Here is a 23,921-nt window from a genome sequence, read left to right on the forward strand (position 1 = left end):
TTATGCAAGCTAAAATTACAGCTTCGCTCTGTCTCATAATCATCGTTAGTGTCGGATGAAGACTCATGCCTGTGATTATCAAGCGTGCTGACAGAGAAATCCGGTAAAACCAATTCGTTTTGGCGGTTAGGTGACGACACTAAGTTTTCGCTCAAGTAGTTAGGTTCACAATTTAATTCATCTGTAGAAGTGGAACTTTGTAAAGAATCGTTGTCTGATGAAACGGATGAGCTATCGGCTTCGTAACGTCTCATTTCAAGTTTTGATATTCTGGATTTTTTTCTCCATTTGGCTTTTTGAATGGATTGACGCTTGCTGCGAATAGAGATGGGTCGCAAAACAAGACGGGCTCTTGACCCTGCTTTTAAGTGAGCAGAAATAGAACCAGAACTTTGCTGGTGCTCATTGCGATGCTCACAGAGAGAGTCTTGGTTGCCTTTGCCAAAAAAATTGGAACCGTAGAAAACTGTAATTTCGTCGTTTTTGAAGATATTCTTTATTACTTCTAACTGTATGCAGCGTCGTGAGTTTATCTCCTTCAAGATGAACCTGCAGTTGGGCTTACAAGAATGGTTAGCGAACCGCGTAGAACCCAACATGACTCGATCAAAACTGCAAGAATCTGTTTTCCGAAAAATGGAAATGTCCTTAAAACTCGATAAAGCCTCCTTAGGTATTTTCTCAACGAATCCAATGACTGAGGGAAGCACTTTAACTGGATGTGAATTTTTTGGCGAGATCACCTCGTCTCCTACGTAATAAAGACCACATCCACCAAAAGAATCCTTTTTCAACTCACAGTTACTTTCTCTCGCGGCACCATAATTTTCACGCAATAAACGATCAAATTCTTTTAAAACAGGATCAGTGCCCAACGCCTTTCGATATTCGCTATGCGAAAGCATTTCAACTAACGGTTGAACTTGAACAACTTCAGTCTCTATTAACTCTTTGGTTACATGCGCATCAGCCTGCGCAAGGCTGAAACACTTGAGCATCTCTGAAAAAAAAATAGTTGCGACAAAAATTTTAGGATTCATTTAAGTTTTTGAAACAATGAGTCAACACACCAGAGCCATTAACACACCAGAGCCATTAAAGCATTGAGAAAAAAACAAACGAGAGTTAAGTTTAATTACGATAAAAACAAAACACTCACGATTGAAACGCAAGAACAATCACCTGCTTATTTTCATGCTTATTTCCAGAAATGATGAAACTAACAGCACTCAAAACTTGGCAGCAATTAAATTACTCAGTAGAAACAGATTGTTTTTCTTTCCGATATTTAATATCTAGCCCCATTTGGTTAGCTCCGTGACGAGCTTCGTTATAAGCAGTTTCTGGAAATTTCGGGTACTTTCGACGCACAACAAGTTCAAAGCTCTCTTTCGGTCTCCGGAACTGGCGTTCGAGTATCTTTTCTTAGCCTCTGGGCACCTATAATAAACTTCTGCAGCTTGCAGTCTTCGTCTTTTCCGTACATTTTTCCGCCAAGATGCCGACCAAACTTCGCAGCACTCGCTCCGGCAGGAATTTGCATTAAATTTATGCCATTGTGTATCACCGGTGGATAATGCGTGGTGTTGTCGGCTGATGGCTGCTCACCTGTCTGGTTATAGGACACTAATGCAAAAAATTCTTCGTTGTCGGCTCGTTCTTTCTGTCGCAGTCTCTTCAGACAATCTTTATGCTCTTCAACCATCCGACATAGTTTCACTTTAAAGACCTTGAAATTAAAACTTTGCACCAAAACTGACGATTCGCGGGAACAAGTTGAGCTTTTCGCAGGCATTATTGTTGTATCTAGAGCATCAACATCATCATCGCTAGTGTCACTGTCAGTCTCGCTGTCTGATGCCATTTTATTTTCGGGTGCCCAGTTGACACTTCTTTTGGGTATTTTTCTCTTTAGAGTTACTTCGTCATCGGAGGATGAGTTGGAATCAGAATAAGACATTTCTAACATGAAAAAGAAGTGACCGTGTAAAACGAAACACAATATCTGTTGACAACAAAATTGAACAATGTTTTTAAATACGGAACCACATTTGTAATGTTTGTAGATAGATAAAAGTTTCAAGAGCGTTCAATGAGGGGCTGATATTTGATAACTTAAATCAGTCTGATCGCTCACGAATTAAAACCCAAGATCATACAGAATACAAAATTAAGAAAGGAAAAGGCAGAAGCTAGATATTCTCGGCTTTTGAAAAAGAAACACTTTTTGACATATGAACTATCAAAAAGGAATAAAATTAGATGAGGACTATTACACAAAGAGAACAAATTGGCATCATATTACAAAGAATCTGAAACTTTTTTATACTGATAGAAAAACTCTTGTTTTGTAGGAAAACATAAGCAAACAGAACTTAGTGAAACTAACGCTGCACACTTGTTCAGAAGTAATAGCGATAGCTAGAAAACTTGAGCGGCAAGAAGCATCTTCAATGAAAACAAACAATGAACAAATGAAAATTATCAGCGTCAGGTTAAAACATCAAAGTTTAAAGTCAGGATATTGTTGAATTTTTTTCGCTGGGCAGTAACATAAACAAAGATGAATGAATCTTGGCATGAGAGCCGTGCGTGTTTCTTAACATCCCATATTAGAGACAGTATTTGGATTTCATTTCTGCGCCGTATTGGTTGGCACCAATTATTGCGCGGCTAACGGCCTCCTCAGCATCATTACTGTAATTTCTCCGAACGCACAACTGAAAAATCTCCTCGAGTTTTTCGTCGCACGCAACTCTCGAATTTCGACGGTTAACCTTCCAACCCATTCGCTCTTTAATAAAATTGCAAGCTTTTTCTGCACCAAAAATTTCCGGCGCAAGATTTCGCCCAACAACTGAGGACCCCTCTTCTGTCGGTTTGATGTTCATAAGGTCTTTCCCGTTAAACATCAGAGGTTCCTGTTCAACTCTATTTGCTTGGATAGCTTTCTTGACTTTTTTGAGGCTTTCGGTATTCTCACCGTTTCGCAAAACCGCCAGAAGTTTCTTCCTGAAGACAGAATTTTCTTTCATAACTTTCCTCATATGGCTCTCCTGTGCATCCATAACCTCACTCAGTTTACTATTTACAAAATCCATTACATCATCCATCGAGTATTGCGAGTTATCGACTGTTTCCGTATTAGATCGCAAGTTACTTGGCGTTGAACAATTGGTTTTGGCCAAGTCTACATGAGGGCTTTGGTAGTTATCGTCTATTACATCAAGATCCCTAGGGAAATGGATCTTTCGTCTTACTGCACTCTCATTTGCCTCGGATGGTCGCTTCTTGACCCTTTTGTCCGGAACCGCGTTTTCTTTACCGCTAAGCAAAACAAACATATTATATCGTAAATGTTACGATAAAAGTTGTTTGACGTTTTGGAAAGTACAAGATTAGGATCGTCTACTTATTTTTATATGGACTACTCAGTCGCCTACTACTCTCAGATGATGGATTGATTAAACGCTTTTTGTTAAGCTTCAAAAAAATTAAACAATTGTGTGCTAAAAAAGCAACGGATATACTAACCCAGTAGGAACAACTGGTTCTTGTGAATGTGGGATGTTCTCTGTGCCATCGTAGTGAAAGCTCGTTTCACTGAAAAAAATATTCAAGTCAAAACAGTTCTGCAAGCTTTCGATCCAAATAATTATCACAAACTAAAACAAGTTGGTTTCATTAAATAATTGAAATATCCAAGCAAAATAAGACCTTTTGCAGCAAATCGAATGGATACCAGAAAAAAAGTTTTGGCTGGTACATTGAGCAAGCATGTGACATAAGGCAGAGCCGTTTAGGTTATCCAAAATTTATGAACACTACCAAATTGTGAGATCAAAAACCGAGCAGAGATTAACTTACGCAATAGAACTGATATCCGACAAGCTCCTATCCGTACTGGCAATTTTTGCAGTAACGCTTTTGGAATAGTCGTCAGACTCCTTAGCCGGAACAATTTTCACGAAAGAAGCTCTAAATTTCCCGACAACTGAGTCCTTGAAATTTATTTTTCGCGGTTTTGTCATCGAAAGTTTGTCAGGTAACGTAATTTCAGTCGGCCAAGCAGAATGATTGTGCACTAAGACAATAGGATTGATGTCATATTTTCTGTAGAAGACCCAGTTCAACCCTTTGGCCTTTTTTTCGTCAGCAGCAGTATCGTAATATAAGGCTTTTGTCGGAATAGAACCTCTAGTTGAGCGAGGACCTTCGACAATTAGGTTATCTGTTGATGTTTTTGATATGATTTGTTCTGAAAAGCAGCAACATTTCAATTCAACTCATCAACAAAGCGTCAATTGCGGGTCTGTGCTCGAGAAATCTGTTATTAGGGGACATATAGTTACTCGTTAAGATATTTAGAAAAATCAAAGGTGAGCAGCTCAACAGACAGAATAAATGTCTTCTTGAGAAAGAGGAAACTCAAGGAGAATCAGAAACTCAAAAATCAAAATTTATCTATTCAGTAATGATGAACACTCAAAGAAAATTTAGAACCACTTGAAAAGAGAAATGTACATTTCTAAACCCCTTTCATCGTTAAATTTTGCAAGCAAGCACGCACTATTTTCAATGAAATGTTTTTGCTTTACTCAGTAAAACTTTTAGTGAAAAATTTTGCCCACCGCCAAAAGCAACTTCATGAAAAAATCACCTACAATAAAAAAAATGCCGACAATAAAATTCCCACCCACTGCACTGGACGGCTGGAAAACAAGTTGCAAGACAATCGAATAAGATTGACCGAATCAATCAAATCGAAATTGCCATCAACAGTTTGGTTCAAGTTTCTTCAACACTTGAAGGCAGCGATTCAATTTTATCTGCCGCGTATCATCTGACTGTTACCTGAAGCCTTATTTGCCACACTTCAGTTAAACGACAGTTAAATCCTAGCAGCCACACCTCGCCTGAATTTAAACTTAAATCTTATTAGACATATATCAACTGATTTATATGTTAAATCTTATCAGCCACACATCAGCAGATTGCCACGATTAATATTATCAGCCACACTTCAGCTGATTGCCCTGCTTAACATTATCAGCCACACTTCAGCTGAATTTTACCGCAAGCCTTATCAGCCACAGGTCAGCTGAAAGACATTTTAAATCCTAGCTGCCACACGTCAGCTGAACTTAAATCTTATCAGACATATCAATTAATTGATATGTTAAGTCTTATCAGCCACACATCAGCTGATTGCCATGCTTAATAATATCAGCCACACTTTAGCTGATTTTTTCCCAAGCTTTATCAGCCACACGTCAGCTGAAAGACAATTTAAATCCTAGCAGCCACACGTCAGCTGAACCTAAAACCTAAATCTTTTCAGACATATATCAATTGATTGATATGTTAAATCTTATCAGCCACACTTCAGCTGGTTTTTACTGTAAGCCTTATCAGCCACAGGTCAGCTGAAAGACATTTTAAATCCTAGCAGCCACACGTCAGCTGAACTTAAATCTTATCAGACATATCAATTGATTGATATGTTAAGTCTTATCAGCCACACATCAGCTGATTGCCATGCTTATTAATATCAGCCACACTTCAGCTGATTTTTTCCCAAGCTTTATCAGCCACACGTCAGCTGAAAGAGAATTTAAATCCTAGCAGCCACACGTCAGCTGAATTTAAAACTTTAATCTTTTCAGACATATATCAATTGATTGATATGTTAAATCTTATCAGCCACACTTCAGCTGGTTTTTACTGCAAGCCTTATCAGCCACTGGTCAGCTGAAAGACATTTTAAATCCTAGCAGCCACACGTCAGCTGAACTTAAATCTTATCAGACATATCAATTGATTGATATGTTAAGTCTTATCAGCCACACATCAGCTGATTGCCATGCTTATTAGTATCAGCCACACTTCAGCTGATTTTTTCCCAAGCTTTATCAGCCACACATCAGCTGAAAGAGAATTTAAATCCTAGCAGCCACACGTCAGCTGAATTTAAAACTTTAATCTTTTCAGACATATATCAATTGATTGATATGTTAAATCTTATCAGCCACACATCAGCTGATTGCTATGCTTGATAATATCAGCCACATTTCAGCTGATTTTTACCGCAATCCTTATCAGCCACTGGTCAGCTGAATGACATTTTAAATCCTAGCAGCCACACGTCAGCTGAACTTAAATCTTATCAGACATATCAATTGATTGATATGTTAAGTCTTATCAGCCACACATCAGCTGATTGCCATGCTTAATAATATCAGCCACACTTCAGCTGATTTTTACTTCAAGCCTTGTCAGCCACAGGTCAGCTGAAAGACATTTTAAATCCTAGCAGCCACACGTCAGCTGAACTTAAATCTTATCAGACATATCAATTGATTGATATGTTAAGTCTTATCAGCCACACATCAGCTGATTGCCATGCTTAATAATATCAGCCACACTTCAGCTGATTTTTTTCCCCAAGCTTTATCAGCCACACATCAGCTGAAAGAGAATTTAAATCCTAGCAGCCACACGTCAGCTGAATTTAAACTTAGATCTTATCAGATATATATATCAGCCGATAGATATGTTGATTCTTATCACCCGATTGCTATGCTATCTCTAATCAGCTGCACATCAGCTTATTGTCATGATTATTCTAATCAGCCACAGCTCAGCTGAAAAAATGACAGTCAAATTTTTTTATTTCCAAAATAAAAAAAAGACAAAAAGCAAAGCAACAAATTACAACTTGAAGGCTCATAATAACAAGTTACAGGCTATTTGACAATTTAGTAACTTTACTGAGAATCTTCTCCTTAAATGCAGGCCATAGTTCTACATATCCTTCGGGATAAAGATGCACACCATCACTTGCATTCACAAAGATGAACGGAGCAAATCCGATATGCCGAGCTTTATATCTCTTTTGTAACCTATGGTTTGCATGGTCAGTCCCCACCAAATTTGCCATTCGGGGCACAAGGTCACAACTCAATAGCACCGTTTGATTCTCCTTACAGAAATTGTCGATTTCCTTAAGACTTTGGCACAGTCCACTGAGCGATGAGGGTGCACGTTCGCCAAGTCGACCAGTTATGTCGTTCCCACCCATAAACACAACGAGGAAATCATTTTCGACCATAGCATTTTGATATTTGCGCCAGTTGAGCGCCATCTCGCCTCCTTTTCCATAAATATTGAACTCCGGGCCAATAAACTCGGACATCCTAATTGAATGTGAGTCGCCAAGTAATCCAATTTTCAGATTCGAATTCATGGTAGTCTTAAAGAAAAATATGTCTAACACTCTGCCCGCATTTAGAACGTTTTTTCAGAATCAAGTTTGATGAGGGTACAATGCCTTAATCCTAGCCTACTAATTTATCGCCTTTCCGGTCTTCGACCAGCTTTTTTAGGCGCTGCCTCGACCCGTGCAGCTGGGGTTGACACTTACCGCTGAAAGAAAAGCATGAAACAAACAGCAGAACACATAAACTGCATCAATATGGAAACGTCACGTAACATTCTGGTTAGTGAATGGGCCTTGGGTGCCCAATATTGCAACCCCAATAGAGGTTTTCCCAAATTTCAGTGTAGATTACATGACTACATGACCAAAATCACGAGAGTCGGTGGGGTCATCTACAGACCCAAAATTGACCCCCTAAAACTCTGAAAACGCTATATAAACTATATATGGGGAGCTTCTGCATTAGAAATGGAGCTCGACGCACCTATTCCTGTAACCAAAATCACTTTTTTCACTATTTCACAAGTAGAGACGTTAAACGTACCGGTCACTAAAATGTCAAAATTGCGGTATGTGTCCTGGCCAATTTCTCAAAAACGGCTGAAAAAAACAAAACGCCATTTACAGGGATTCAAGCAGGGCTCAAATCAACAAACAGATCGAAAATGGGTTCACTCTACGAGGAGATATTCCAACATCAAGGTACCGTACGTACCAAATGACCAAAATGACCCATTTCGGGTGCTGTTTCGCGTTATAAATATCAACTGTTATAAATAATAACAAATTATAACTATAACCACGGCACCAGGACAATATACCGGGTCTATGAGACCAGTTTGGGTGACCCAAACTGATAGTTTTCACATCTTCCCAAGTGAATAACCTGATTCTAAGCATAAAATCAGGGGGTTGGGGGGGGGTCACTTGCAGAGTGAAAATTGACCCCCTAGATCTCGGAAAACCCTATACAAAATATATATGGGGAGATTCCCCATTACAAATGGAGTTCAACGAGCCTATTCCTGCAGTAAAAGTCATTAATTTCAACATTTCACATATAGAAACGTGAAACGTACCAGTCACTAAAAGGTCAAAATGACCGTATGTGTCGAGGCCAATTTCTCAAAAACGGCTGAAAGAAACGAAACGCCATTTACAGGGATTCAAGTACTGCTCAAGCTGAGTTCAAGTCAAAAGTCAGATCAAAAATCGGTTCACTCTACGAGGAGATATTTCAAAATAAACGATTCGTACCAGATGTCCAAAATGACCACTTTCTGGTCCTGTTTCTACTGTAACCTATAACCACTCATTATAACCACTGAATATAACCACAAATATATATATATATATATATATATATATATATATATATATATATATATATATGGGGAGACTCTCCACTAACTCACGAATCTAAAACACTCAAATCTGCCCTTTAATTCTACATATAATAAGTTTAATATCGTGTTCATGGTCGTTCTTCTCTCCTCAGGAGGTCGTACCGGGGCCAAGTTCCCTGGCCAATTTCTCGAAAACGGCTGAACAAAAAAAACGCTCTTAGTACAGTTTGTAGCACTGCTTGAGATACGCATCATATTCAAAAATGAGCCCAATCGGTGCATTCTTCAAGGAGTTATAGCAAAAATAAGGTACCGTACCAAATGACCATAGAGGAGATGTACATGACCTTCAGAGCTAAAATTGAACACCTAAACCTCTAAAAACTCTATATAAAGTATACATATTTGGAATCTACGTAAATCCAGCTGTTCAAAACACTAATTTTGTCACCCGAAGTAACAAAATTTAAAGGTTCAAAACGGGTACCAAGTACAGGTACCCTGCTTCACCGGGTCAAAATTGGGGCACCTGTCCTGGCCAATTTCTCGAAAACGGCTGAACGAAACGGAACGAGACCTATATCAAAACAAAGCTTAGCTCAATCTGGATTTAACAAAAAAAATCATCAAAATCGATTCACTCTACAACGAGTTATTGCAAAGTTAAGGTACCGTACCAAATCACCAAAAAGCCAGGGTACTCTGGCTGCAGAGCCAAAATTGACCATCTAAACCTGCAAAAACGCTATATAAAGTATACATATTCGGAATCTAAGTTAGAAGGGCTAATCAGAACACTAATTTTGTAACCTGAAGTAACAAAATTCAAAGCTTCAAATCTGGTGCCGGATGGTGTCATCCGCTTCTGGGGCTAAAACGGAGGGCAAGTTCTCTGGCCAATTTCTCAAAAACGGCTGAACAAAAAAAACGCCCTTAGTACAGTTTGTAGCACTGCTTGAGATACGCATCATATTAAAAAATGAGCCCAATCGGTGCACTCTAGAAGGAGTTATAGCAAAAACAAGGTACCGTACCAAATTGCGAAAAAGCGAAGTGACAGATGTCCAGAGCCAAAATTGACCGTCTGGACATCACAAAATAGTACTTAAAATATATATGGGGAGACTCCCCACTAACTGGGGATTCTAAAACACTAACACTTGTTGGGTAAATCGCGTGTTTTGTTGTACCGAAATTTGGGTCACCCAGAATAGCCCGAAAATTCGACCTATTTCAACTTTGAACATTAATAACTTTTTGACTAGGCCGAATTGGGAAACCAACCAAAAACTGCAAGCAAGAAGGGTTCAGTGCTAACAAAATGCGACCACTCCCGTCTGATTTGGTCTAGTACTTTAGAAGATATTAACAAAATACTGTTCGGTACTCCATTTTTTGGGCTAAAATCGGAGCCCAAAATCTCCGGAAATGACGTAAAACAACGTAAAACAGAGTTGCCGGCGTATTTGTGGGTGTGATTCTGGTCCACTTAGACCTTCTTGGTCAAGGAGAACCTTCATGGGGAGGTGGGAATAAATTTCCCATCTCGCCATGAAGGCTATGATGTTTTGTGTGTTTTGACACAAAACAACACTCACCGAAATTTGCCGAATTCATGAAAAAAAAATTGTTGATTTAACCCCATTAAGAGATACAAATAGCTTCAGGAACTCAAATAGTGCCTAGAAAACATAAAAAGCACACCAGAAAACTTGTTCAATTGCGAAAAACACCACCTAGCCATTAAATTTGAGAAAGTATTTTGTTTTTCTGCGTTTTGACACCTTCAGGACAAAAATTAACCTTTCAACGCCATAAAACTATAGCAAAATATGTATGGGGATACTTTGCACTATCCGAAGAATCTAACGAACTCATATATGCAGGGTTACTTTGTTATTTTTGGATTTGAATTTTGGGTGATACCAACATGACCTCATAATTCAAGGATTTTTTTTTAATAACTGACCTTGAATCACTTTTTCACCCTCCCGGTTACAAGAACCACTCACTTGGCACGCAATATAAGTTCAATGCCTATAAAACGCGCACTTGATTGTTCAATTTGGCACAGTAGTTGTGAAGAAATCATCAAACATTTGCCCGAAACCCCATTTTTTGGGTTCCCGATAAAACTAACTTTTTCACAAATTCTTGGAAAACTACTAAAATCTGGGGCTCGGAGGTAATTTTGGGATCAATATAATTTCAATTGGTAGCTACTGGACACAGGAAACCTCTAGCGTCAAGTGAGAAAAAGTTCCCACTTCACCATAGAAGCCAGTGTGTTTCAGAGAAAAAATTGGATTAAATCATTGTATATCATAAGCTGGAACGTACTGGATGCTTTTTTATAAGTTTTTTAGTGCTTACCACGTCATTCTTGCTTGGTGTGAACAGTTGAAAACATTGAAATGGTCTTTGTACTCTATTTGTGGAAAAGAGTGTTTCAAATACGTTATCGACGGCAAAGTTTATATGAAACTTTCCGTAAGGGATCGGGAGAAAAATTATTCTCAGGCAAAAAAATTTCAACCCAATTTTTGTCTTTAACCTATTTCGGTCTTCCGTAGGAGATTGAAGAGCAGCATTTGTATGCATCTTTAGCACACTGAATCAGCAAAACATCAGAAAAACTTCAAAATCTCTCGCATGACAATTTTTTGAAAGCTAAGTGTCGAACTAAACATTTTGTCCGCGCATTAAGTGAAGCAAACTAATTAGACAAGCTGGCCCAGCTTACTGGTTGTAAAACACAACCTTTTTAATCTTTTTGGTCGCGAAGTTGAGACGAAACCATCAAAAACGAGAAACGGACTCCTAATATTTGTCTTTACTCTGAACATTTGCTGAAAAAAATTAATGTTAAATGGCTTCTGTAATGATCTTCAAAAGTGTTTTTGTTAGTTAATTAGATGCATTTTTAGTTGAAGTAAACACCACAACGGTTAAAATGAATTGGATGGCCACTTTTCACATCGACAGGGGTGTCAGACTATTTGCAATGAAAAAAAATTCATAAAATTTCCGAATTTCATAATGAGAAAAATTGATGAAAAACCAAATTAGGGTAAGAAAATTAGAAAGAAGACATAGAGTGTTTAGCGAGCTTTGTGATTAACTCCATAAAGCAGTTTTTACTTTTCGAAAACTCTCAGAAACAAAGAAAGATGAAATTATCTACAATGATTAGACGAAACTTTTTTTTTTGCATTTTGAAGTCGAATAAAGTTTTTCCTCAGCCATATAGACAAAATTCCGTTTTTCCAATTTTTTTTCTAAACTAGTGAACTGAGGTTGTTTTACATGGAGATCATGATCACCATTTTGAATCCGTAGTTGAGAAAAAAATCATTACATTATTAAAAAAGATCTCTTTTTTCGATTGTTTGGGACACGTTCTCGTACAAATTCATTTGAAGTAGATTCCGAAATACTTTCAGATGAAATTCTGAAAATTGATTGGATGTGATATCAGTCCAGGCAGACGGACAACAATGGATTTAATTTAAATGAATGAACTTTTCTTACATCGAAACAACTGTCAGACCACTTGCAGTCCATTGCAAAAAAAACAAATAAGATGTTCCAAAATTCTTCGTGGTAAAGTTTGATCAAAAAGCCCACTTTTGAACTAAAACACAGATTGTTGATTGGGGTACCAGCCCCTTTGATGTGATAATTGTTTTGTTGCACAGGACGCTCAGAAATGATTAAAAACAAAAACTACAACAAAATTTGCCTGAAAAAATTTTTTTTGAAGTTGTGAAGTCGAACGAAACTGATATCAGCTGAAAACCCAGAGTACGCTTCAAAAACGTCTCATAACTTGCTGAAAACCAAGTTTTATAGAAATCGGTCTTTTCAAGGAAGAACTTGCTACATTAACCAAAATTTTTTTGTTGTCCGATTTACCCCAAAAATTTTTTTTGGGAAGAAACTTTTTCTATATTCCATCGAGTTTTCTTTTTCCCATAATTTTTTTGCTATGAGCTACTTTTCTACACCTGGAGATGAAACTGAGTGGAGGATCACAACTAAAGCGTTTTTGATAGTGACAAAAAATAATTGTTCTTATATGGATAAATTTTGTAGGCCAAAACATTGAGATGGGGTGGTTCAATTCTCGATGAGGTAAAACTTTGCTTGATATCAGCTGAAAAACACAAAAAGTGATTCAAAGGAGTTTGGTTCCTCGAAACAACTCATTGGCAATATCAATTGGTCTTTTTTTAGAAAAATTAGCTACATTAACCAAATTTTTGGGTGTCCGATTTACCCCAAAATTTTTTTGGAAGAACACTGAAACCATTTTCTATCGAATTTTCATTGTCCCAAACGTTTTTGTGCTATACGCCAATTTTACACCAGTGCACATGAACTTCAAACGCGAACGACAGATAAAACGTTTTATTTGGTGCCAGATATTGATAATATGAGAAGGGGTAACATCGAAAGAGAGAACAGTGATTTTTTGCTTTTAGTTCGTTATAATGTGAGTTTTTGCTTGTTATCAATTCAAAAACACAAGTTACGCTTGAAAAGTGGTCTGTTTTGTACCAAAAATTGGAATGGCAAGAAAACAGTCCTTCTTAAGGAAGAAATTAGTTCTTTTACGGAAAAGATTGAACCAAAACTGTTCTATGAAGTTCTATGACTACAACTTTTTCATTGTTGATTGCTAGTTGCGATCTCACTTGATGCAACGGCTTTTCATTGAACAATTCAGGGCAATGCATGGAGTTTTTTAACTTGAAAAAATATTTTTCACTTTTCTCCAAATTTTTTTCTTTTTCTATGAAGTTCTATGGCTACAACTTTTCCATAATTCTCTGTTCGCTTAAGACTCAATTTTTCAATTTTTTTTTCAAGTTAGTTTTTTTGAAACATACTTTTTCCTTCCTTTTCATGATATAAAAAAATTTTGCATAAAAATTTAATTCCATAGAACTCCCTTTTATGAAAGTTCTATGACTACAACTTTTCATAGACGCCATAATATGAAGTTGTAATTTTATAACTTTTTGAATCATGGAGTCAACCCGGGTATTCTATTTCAACTGATTTAATTGTTCTACTAAACCAAAGGATGTGTGATCCTTAGATGCGACGTCAGAAAACTAGGATTTTTTCCGCTAGCGCCCCCCCCCCCCCCAGTAAGTTAGGCACCCCCATTTGTATATGTTTCAACATTATGTATACATTTGAATTATTACATGTGAATACGCGTGACTGGGCAGTTAGAAAATATTAACAGAGCCGTGGTTCGAAATTAATACGTGCATAATAATGACGAACTGCATATAATGTAAACACCAACCAAAAACTTATTCTTATTGCATTTTTAGGAATTATATGATTTGTAAAGGGGTTTACTACTTTGATTTTCCTGGACAATGTTGCAAATGAGGTTGTTGATGTATTGTACTGGTGTCATTAGTTGAGACTGGTGTCATTAGAAAGCTCGTCCAGCGTAGAATATGGAATAAGTACTCTCATTTAAAATAATCAGCACGAAATAGGTTTATTTAGTTCATTTTGATTGAATTTGCAGGAAGTACACACCCATACACCACTAATGCAATCTTTGTAGATTCAAAAGGGGGCTACTCCCGTTGAGAGTGCTCTGTAATTAAAAATTTTGCCGTTTTTCGCTAACTTTACTCGATGATTATCAAAAACTCAGCATTTGTTTTTTTAACTAACAAATTATCTATAACTATAACATTCGAAAAATAAGTGTTCCTAATGGGCGAACAGCCTTAGTGGGGCTAGTTTTGGACCAATCTTGAACTGTTACAATCCAAAAAGAATTCGGATTGTAATCAGTCGGTCTTTTTTAAATTAAAGTAGTCGATCTTTTTTATTTTAATTAAAGAGCGGAACATTTCAAATCAACGCACAGTAGCGATAGGTCCAATTGGTTTCCTAAGTAGCTCCAAATTAGTGCATCCAGTTTTTTTTACCTGAATTTTTTTTAGAAAAAAACAGTTTATATTTTTGCAATTATGGTCTTTTTATTGAGTTTTTGTTACCTGGTATCCCTAATTACAGGTCATAAATGACATTAAGGGTGTGACGGGAAGGTGTCGTAAGTGATCGGTGTCACAAAATTTAATGCTTTTGAAGAATTTGCTATGACTTTACTGGCTCCGACACGGTTTTTTCACAAAAAAGTAAATTAATTTTTGATTTTCGTCATATTTGACGTTCTTTTTTGCAGACGTAAGACATATTCTGGATAATTTCAGGTCTCATGGGCTTCCTATGCAAGAATAAAATGAATCTATTTAATTATTTCGTTTTGTAATTACGAAATAATTAAATAGGTTCCTATGAACCTATTTAATTATTTCGTTTTGTAATTAAGGGCTTTAATGACTTTGGAAATAATTTCTTCGAAAAAAAAATATTATTTAATTTTACCTTTTTTTCTTTTGTCGTCTTGTTACCTAGTTTCATTAATGAGAGGTCACATAATACATTATCGGTGTTCGAAGAAGGTGCAATCGAACATATTTTGAGGGCTAAAATATGTCTTTCCGGCTTCAAAAGCGTTTTCTGGCAAGTTTAAATGATTTTTGTCGTCTTTTTGTTGTTCTTTTTGTAAACGCATAAAAAAATTTAATACCGCCAATTGTTAATTCCCTTCTATAGAAGCATTGGTAGTCGGAAACCTATGGGAATTTTTAGTTGATTTCTAATGGTTTTCATTAAATTGAAAATCCTTGTTTTAAAAAAATATAAGCGAGCGAATTTTTCAACTTTACTGTTTTTGTTCTTTATTGTCTAATTGTAACCAAGCCTTATTATGGACTGCTCCCATATGTTTTCTGGTGAAGTACAAGTTTTTTTTGTTTAGTTTCGGTTTTATCTGACGCTATTTTGACTTTGTTGTTAAGTTTTGTTTTTTAAAACGGACAAAGTTTTTGATGTAAATAATGTTTGTTGTTGTTTGATTTTGCTGTTCGTCTTGACTCGCTTTCTTAATTTTGGAAGATCTCATCAATCTAAAGCATCATTTTTTACTCCACTGAGTTATTTGCTTTGTAGGCTTTTTTTCGTTCATTTATCAATTTTTTCTGAAAACTACTTGAATTATTGTGTTTTTCTATCTGTTCCTCAAGTGATAGACACATGCCAAAATTGTGAATGAGCGGGGTCGGAACCTTATGTGCGATAGCACATTACCGAGCCTCCTTGTTGGTTCTAAGTTTCAAATCTTAGTATGTTGTGTTTACCTTCTCCAAGATTTTTCTGGTCAGTTTATCTCCCTATTAATGTGTTTCTACTTGGTTAAACCTTCATGATGTTGCTAGGAATTAAGCAAATCATTATTGTGTTATTAATGTTGTGTTTGCCATTAGAGGTCTAAACTAAGTTAGTTGCGAAGTGCTATTTGGATAGATGTATCTGCAGTGCATTAATCAAAAGGGAATCAAATTGTTTTTTTTGGATAACAAGTGTCTTACATGTGAATGATTGAGCCCTGGATATTTTAAATGTGTCCTTGTTAGTAAGTTAGCTTACTGATACATACCAAGTATAGATATTTGTACGCCATTTTGTATGAGATATTCTGCTAACTTTTTTCGGTCAATTTGTTGGTAAGAACAGTTGTTTAACCGTATCTTAATATTGTTCTCCCTCTGTTTAAGCGCGTGATTCCAACAGCTCAATTGACACTAATAATTTACAATAAGTTGCAAAAATTAGAACGATAAAAACTCAGTTCCTACTTTTTAAGTTCCTATTTAGTAGCTATTTGTTGACGCCAAATAGTTTACCCATTAAAAAGTAGCCCTTTTTAAACAATGAAACTTGGGGTAAAGCAATTGCAATTTAGAAACCGGAAGTGACTCTTCGGAATAACTAGTTGTACAGTTTGACCTTCAAAATTGAAGTGTTTTCAATCACTTGAATATCTGTGAATGTTGCTTACGTAACTTATTACATAATGGCCTGGTCTTTTAATTGCGCAATCATTGTTGTATGATTACGTAGTTCATCTTTCGTATCAAATCCCAGTAATTATAAATCACATTATAGAACAAACTTGAATTCTACTTATTCCAGTCTTTGAATTGTTCACTGACTCTGGCATTTTTTGTATTTATAAATTTGCTTTACATTGTCTTCAGTTACTTTTAAATTCTCATTCACTGTTCAAGCAACCAGGTAATAATTTCAAGTTTGTTGTGGTTATAACCATATCCTCTATTTTTTGCTTCTTCCTTTTGAGTTAGTTAATTTTAATTAACAAATAAGAATCCTTAATTTTAGCTTACATCAGAATACTTGGTTTGCTGGCAAAAAAGAAGCTGTCTTTAAAGTTGTATTTCGCGACATAAAACGGACCAGATTTATGATTTATAAATTATATGATCAACTTGAAAATAGGGTTAAGTTGGAGCCCCAAACCAGATTTTCAAATTATCTTTTAATTGACCTTATGTTTGGTGCTAAGTTTTTTTGTGGTAAAATACAACGTTGATGAAATTTTTGGGTTTTTTTTTCAATAAACAAAGTGTTTTCTCTTGCCAGCTCAAAAAATGGTTCTCAACTATGTTTCATTGTTCACTTCAAAATATTTCACAAATACAACAAATTTAACCCCCCCCCCCCCCCCGCACTCCCTCCTCAAATACTTCATATTGAAATCTGTTTATTGGGAATCTCGAATCTCTTGTTTCTGCCCCCTGCTGAGTGGGCATATAACTTTTACCCCACCCCCCCCCCCCCCCCCAGCCGCACGTGCTAACACTATAATTGGGGGCATAAAAACGCTGGGGAGGGGGCAGGTTAGATCCGGAATCTTTTATGTACGAACATGGGAATTGATCCCGCAGACCAGGGTGAGATATTTGCCCAATATTAATATTAGGTCTCTCTAATTACGCTTAACCAAATACAATAATTTAGACAAGCCTCAAATCAAATGATATCAATTAAACTATTAACGTTTCAGCTTTAATCAGACAGAACTCAAACAAAATAATAGACAGAGAGAGACTTTTCTTTTAGGTCATTCAAATGCACGTATCGCTTTTAGTTCATTTCTTATCTCGTCTATACTCATTAGTGGACTGTGGTAGACGTCTACGCAAATATCATATGTCGACCTTGATTTCTCCTAAAGATATCTCAAAAACTACTCCTTTTATGGACTACTCATTTTGTATATTGATAACCAAATGGACACCACAATGGTTCGAATTGATCTTTGTAAATCGATGCCATTTGTCAATGGAAAGTTTCCATTTTGAGTTCATTCATTGATGCGTTTAAAATGTCGAGCGTGAAAACAATATTGATCAAGAGTTTATAAAAGTAAAGTTTTGTCTGCTAGTTTTATTTTACGCTTTGCGGCTTGAATTGAAACCGACTTAAAAATTAAAACTTTTAAAAGTTTCTGTTTCAGTTTTAAAACTTCACTCTCAAATACCATCCCTTATCAAGAAAAGTGGGTTCGAAATTTGCAATTACATCTGAAATCAAGTGGAAAAATAGAGAATGGATTCCGGAAATTTACCAAATTACGAACCGGAAACTAACCCAGAAGAGAGAAAGGAGACGAGTTTGTTTGATACAAGTTGGAATGTTAGAAGTCGCCGGCTGATCATCTCTGGCGAAAGTGGAATCGTGTCTAATAGACGGAGAAGAGCCCTTTCTGCACCCACAGTTGTTGGGAGAGACAGGAGGAGGAGGGGGGAAGATAGAAGTGAATGGAGTTATTGCAAACATGGGAAACTAAAGCAGAGGTTTCTGAGTCAGAAGAACGAAAACAATTCTTCCTTTTCATTCTCAAGACAGCAGTCAAACGGGTGAGTGGATACAATTATTACTACAGTACAATACCCCCTATGTTGTATTCAAAATCACGATATGTTAGTATCTATGTAGGAATTCATTTGTCATTATACGCTAATATTAGCCCTCTAAACATAAATTTGCAATTTAACCATGTTTTGTTTAGAGCCTTCAGTGACTTTGAGACCATAATTGATAAGATATTTTGTTTTAGGAATAGCACAATAGTCCCAAGTGACTTCCCAGATTGTGGCACTGGATATTGTCCAGATGCAGACAGCCAGAGTATTATCACCACTCAACCAGACCACCAAGTGGCATGTGGACAGGAACCCATTCCCATTCCCACCTCCTCAACTTCTCCATGCTCACTGGGGGGTGTCTCTTGTTCCCCCCGATCCCTCACAAGCGAAGAGGGAATATCTCGCACGGTGGAAAGGATGCTGAGGATATCACAGGAAGTAGAGACAGTGAGTCAGTCTCCTTCATAGTCAATGTATAAATATGCTAGAATCATGTCCAAGTTGACTCATTGCTGACTTTCCTCAATTTCTGGTTCAATTTTTGGCTCAATTTTTTTCATCCCAATATATTTCATTCACTTCTAAGATTTAACCCCGATTCATATCAACTCCTATATCAACGCTGCGTTAATTTAACCCCTACCCGGATTTTACAAAGCATGTGACTAAAGATAAGTGTAAATCAATTCTAAGTAGTGCCATCAAAGGACATTAAAATTGGCGTGAAATGACTGAAGTGCAAAAAAACATTCACAACTCAGACATTTTCATACCGATTTTAATCTTTTCAATTATTTGTTCTTAATTAACCGGAAAATAAAGCTGACTCAATCAATAAATGCAGATATATAGTAGTAGAAGCGTTAGTAGTACAAATGACAAAATGATCATATGGTAAAGAGAAGCACTCTTATTGACAAGAATTACAATAGCTCTTGATGAAAAAAGATACATGATATACAAGATACATTAGATTTTAAGTTAGATACGTTCGATTTTAGGAACGTTTATATGTTTTGTTTTGAATGTAGAAAGGGCATGTCATTTTTTAACACGGCGCAGAAGTTCAATTGCTAAAACCACTAGCGAATTTGTTATCTTGTCTAATCCCTATTAGGGCAGTTATAAGTAGAATCGAACTCTGGAACCTTTCTAATTTAATTTTCATCTTGGAATCTCAGGGTAACTGCCCACTTCGAGTTTACCAAAAAAATGGTAGCAAAAAAGGCATGAATTATAAAGTTAACATGAATACGACTGCTGGAAATTGCTTCAATCATTAAAGCTACAAGTGCCGGATTTCTGCTTTTACACATGATGGCAAAAATATTCGGAAAAGATGAGTTGAGATCACTAAAGGTTGAGTAGAAATTTTGATTCTGCAGCAGCCCAGCCGTAGCCTCTGCAATGTTACCAGTAACCAATGGTCTCCCAATTCAGCAGGTGTTGCCGATGAAACCTAATTTAATACAAACATCTCAGTGTATGCAAACGAATAAGCAAGCAGTTATGCATTAAACGGCGGACCGGCATTTTAATATTCGATATGTTTAAACGGTTTTTAGTTTGACAATGGAAAATTTGAAGGAAACCGTAGGGCCGTTTACTTAATGCGTTAGCATCTTTCTCCAGATTTCAAGCCCGATAATGTTTAGCTGGAATTTCAAAATGGAAGAAATATTTGGGTGACGTTTGTATTTGTATTTTTTGTGAGAATTTAGTGATAGTTAAAATATATTTTAAACATGATAAAGTTTAAAATTTGGGCGACGCATCATCTCGTGTTTCATGTACGATCATATCGTAGTGTATTTATCTTTGGCGTTAGCCATATGTTGGCATCCCTTATTGGGAAAACAGTATCGCAACATTTAGATATGACACTTGCGCAACATTGCTGCTACCAAAATATCAATCTTTATTTCATAGAATTTTCTGTTAAACTCACGGTTGTTTTATTTTGATTCGCTTTTTTGATGGCTCTGAAGATAACTTTTAAGTTAGTTCAGACCTTTTTAGTTAGAAATAAAAGATTTCGATGTCAAACCGAAATTGAGGGTTAAATGGCTGAGGGTTTAATATTTGTTGTTAAATTAAGGGGGTTAAATAACTTGTTGAAAAGAAAAGGACCATTAATTTCCATTATTGAAATGTTCCGGTAATAGTATGTTGACCTACAAACAAATTTGACAAGGATTTTTAACCAAAACACGTTATACAGAAAGGGTTGGAAATTTTGTCGAGCCTGATGTAGATTTTTTTGTTTTATTATTCCGTTTTTGTGTCATTAAATAATCGTTCAGGTTTTTAAGATGTCTAACATAGATGCATAGAGAGTATACTTCACCCCGCAAAACGTACTTTTCGGGACTTTTGGGGTCAATAATAACAACTTCAGATCACTATTTCTCAACGTAAATATTGGACAACAGTGAGGATAATTGTATTTGGTCACCCATGTTAACGAAACCAATTTACAAAATTGGTGGTTTGATAACAAATTAGCTGTTACTAAAGTTCTAAATGTGCCAATATACCCAAAACCATCACAAGTAATTTCATCCATGTTCGGTCGGATATTTTCATATCAAGCGCCACGGGGCAACGAGGCATGGAAGAATCGACTAGCGTTTCAATAAAAACCTGGTAAACAAACGTAATTGCATTATAAGTTACTGCACTTATACTTTTTAAGCTAGATGTTTTTATAATTTTCAAGTGTTTTTGCACTTTGTTTATTTTGCCTGAAGTAAAATATTCTGCAATTGGACTGGAATTTTATCGCTCAATATCTTTGAGTTTTTTGGGACCCAATTCAAACACTTATGTTTTCTTAATAGCCGTGGTCTGGGTAGGAGCAAATTTACAGATTGCCCTAAATCGCAACTAGTTTTCTAACAGATGGTGGAAATTATATTCCTAATCCGTGAACAAGAAGTGTAAGATTAAGTGAACTACAGTTACTGTGAGCATTACAGTTGCGATATTGTGGAACTAATTTCACGCTTATTCAAAAATAGGCTTCGTGGACAATAATGACGCTATTTCCAAATTTGAAACAAATTTGACTAATTTTCCTTTGTCACTGTTGACCACACACGCTTATAACTTTAATCTGAAGAAAAACATGTGTCGTTGAAAACGATGACTTTGTCGAGAGTGTGTAGCGTAATGTGGGTAATTTAAGAGCAAATGGATAATTACAAGGAACATGTTTGTGCTTTAGGAGTACCACCAGGACTTCACTCTTCTGGCTCGAAAGTTGACAGACAGCTGGCTCGCTCAAGACCACAGAGGGGTGCCCACTGACTTCCCCTCCTTCTGTCGCAAGATGGACCAGATACTGGACACGCCCTCAGTCCAGAGATCTCTCTCCAGTCAGACACCTTTCCGGAGGGTGAGTGAGTGTCACTGTAACACTCCATTTTGCTTTGCTTTGTGTTAAACAGTTACCGCTAAAACAAGCTCGTAAGCTACTGTGAGTCACCAAAATGAGAAACTTTTATTTGCGCCATGGGTTTACTAATGGGAGTTTTTCGGGTTACTGATTTTGGCATTCTAGCTTTGAACAGGGACATTCTTGAAGCCAATTTGTTGTGTCTCGGGATAATTCGGGTTTTTTAGCCTTGTCTGCCAGGCAAATGGCACCGAAAAATTTGTCAAACCATATTTTATCAAGATAAGTTGAGTTCTGGAATTAAAGAATAACAGTACGAGTTATAGTTTGGCCATCAGGCGAAATCTTTTCTCATGACTTGTCCATGCTTCATCAACTTCCCGGAGTTGTTTTCCAGGTTTTAAAGTCTTCGGCGTCAATTTTGCTAAAAATGTTTCAAAATGTTAACGATAGTGTTATTAGTTTTTAAATTTACCTTTAAAGGCATTGTTGCTTAACTGTCTGATTAGATGTTTTAGCTCAAATGTTGGCTAAATTTGTTTTTAAATTCAGCCTTAATTCATCCAATTGGCACCAAATATGTTATTAGCCCACTTTTAAATTTGCCGTAACTATAAACCTTAAAACTTCTGACAGTCTTCAACTCAACAGTGGGCGAGGGATACTTCCGCTTCCTATGAGAGTTTTCTAAGTTGATTGGATACTTGTAGTTTTGTATAACACATCTTTTTCGCTTAAATTTGGAATAACTACACATTTTTAATTAATGCTCTTCTAGTTTTGTTCGGATTGCGTTGGAGCTTTTAAGTTTGCGTCTTTGTTTTATGTTAATTACAAACCGGACAGATCCCAATTAGAATATCAATTGAAGACAAAAAACATGAGCGGTTTTAGTGAATTGAATTTCTAATTGATGTTACTCAGCTCCTGACGCCGGAGGAGTCCCCAACAGTTGGCACTATTAAATTTGGCGGAAATCTTTTTGGCGAAATTTTTTCTGTGAATTGGCAAAAAAGTCCGAATATAATTAATTCTGGAGTTTTAGGTTTTCGCAGTTCAATTTGCTCAAAAAGCATAAAAGGTACTACAAATGAAATCAAATTTTTTGAGCTTAATTTTTTACCATCACAAAGCTTTTGATAGAATAAATTTGCAGCTATACATTGAAACTATGCCTTGGTGTTGTTTTATGCGCCTAAATAAATCTTGCTATAATAGAATTTTTCAACAAAATCGGTTATTTTTGTACCTAAAAAATCGAAGATGAATTTTTAAAGGTTTACAATTTATATTTTTGATAGGCGCGATTGGTTTTGAAATAAGAATTCCACATTTTTGATTGATTTATTAACAGAATTTTTTGTAAAAAATTACTTTCCACGTCTAGCTCCTTATCCTCAAGATTTTTTTTGGCTTAACCTTTGGTTATTATGGCCCATTTTAATTGTTGATTCCAAATAAGTTAATACCCAAAAACGAGCCCAAATGAGATATTACCCATAAATAAGGAATTGTATTGTTTTATATCGTTTTGTTTTCAGGTGTGGTCAACAAAGTTTTTCGGAAATTGAAGGTTTGTTTTCCTTGCGTTCTGATTTGCGTTTCGCTATCTATCTTAATGGAATTTCCGACTTGATCCATTGGTTAGATCTAGGAATTAGTTGAAAGTCTGTATTTTTTAATCAAAAACTGTCGTGTGGCTGTTAACTAATTCGAAGTTTTGCTAGTATTAGTAATCGGATTCTTTTGTCCAGATTTCTGACAAAGAAACTTAGGCTTATCATCCCACCTAATTTCTAGACAAAGTTTCTTTGTCAGAAATCTGGACAAAAGAATCCGATTACTAATACTAGCAAAACTTCGAATTAGTTAACAGCCACACGACAGTTTTTGATTAAAAAATACAGACTTTCAACTAATTCCTAGATCAAAAACTGTCGTGTGGCTGTTAACTAATTCGAAGTTTTGCTAGTATTAGTAATCGGATTCTTTTGTCCAGATTTCTGACAAAGAAACTTTGTCTAGAAATTAGGTGGGATGATAAGCCTATCTTGTTAACTATAAGTTTTTGATTACAAACTGTAACTTGTTAACTATAATTTGTTTGTTTTGTTCATTGAAAGACT

General features: G+C 36.3%; 1 protein-coding gene across 5 annotated transcripts in view; it reads left to right on the plus strand.

Annotated features, from left to right (window-relative positions):
• LOC142352028 (uncharacterized) overlaps nt 1–23,921 on the plus strand; it is an 85,468-nt gene that overhangs the window by 58,082 nt on the left and 3,465 nt on the right. For 4 of the 5 annotated variants that reach the window (XM_075404365.1, XM_075404368.1, XM_075404366.1 and 1 more), the window contains 3 exons: nt 17,987–18,389; nt 18,590–18,845; nt 21,625–21,795. In XM_075404365.1, the coding sequence (XP_075260480.1) occupies nt 18,079–18,389; nt 18,590–18,845; nt 21,625–21,795 (738 nt within the window). In that variant the 5' untranslated portion in view covers nt 17,987–18,078. Of the gene's footprint in view, nt 1–16,722; nt 16,744–17,986; nt 18,390–18,589; nt 18,846–21,624; nt 21,796–23,921 lie in introns of those variants that run through there. The other variant, XM_075404369.1, reaches the window with a different exon arrangement.

This window comes from Convolutriloba macropyga, chromosome 13 (genome assembly GCF_964194025.1).
Source record: "Convolutriloba macropyga chromosome 13, txConMacr16.3, whole genome shotgun sequence".
Taxonomy (NCBI): domain Eukaryota; kingdom Metazoa; phylum Xenacoelomorpha; order Acoela; family Convolutidae; genus Convolutriloba; species Convolutriloba macropyga.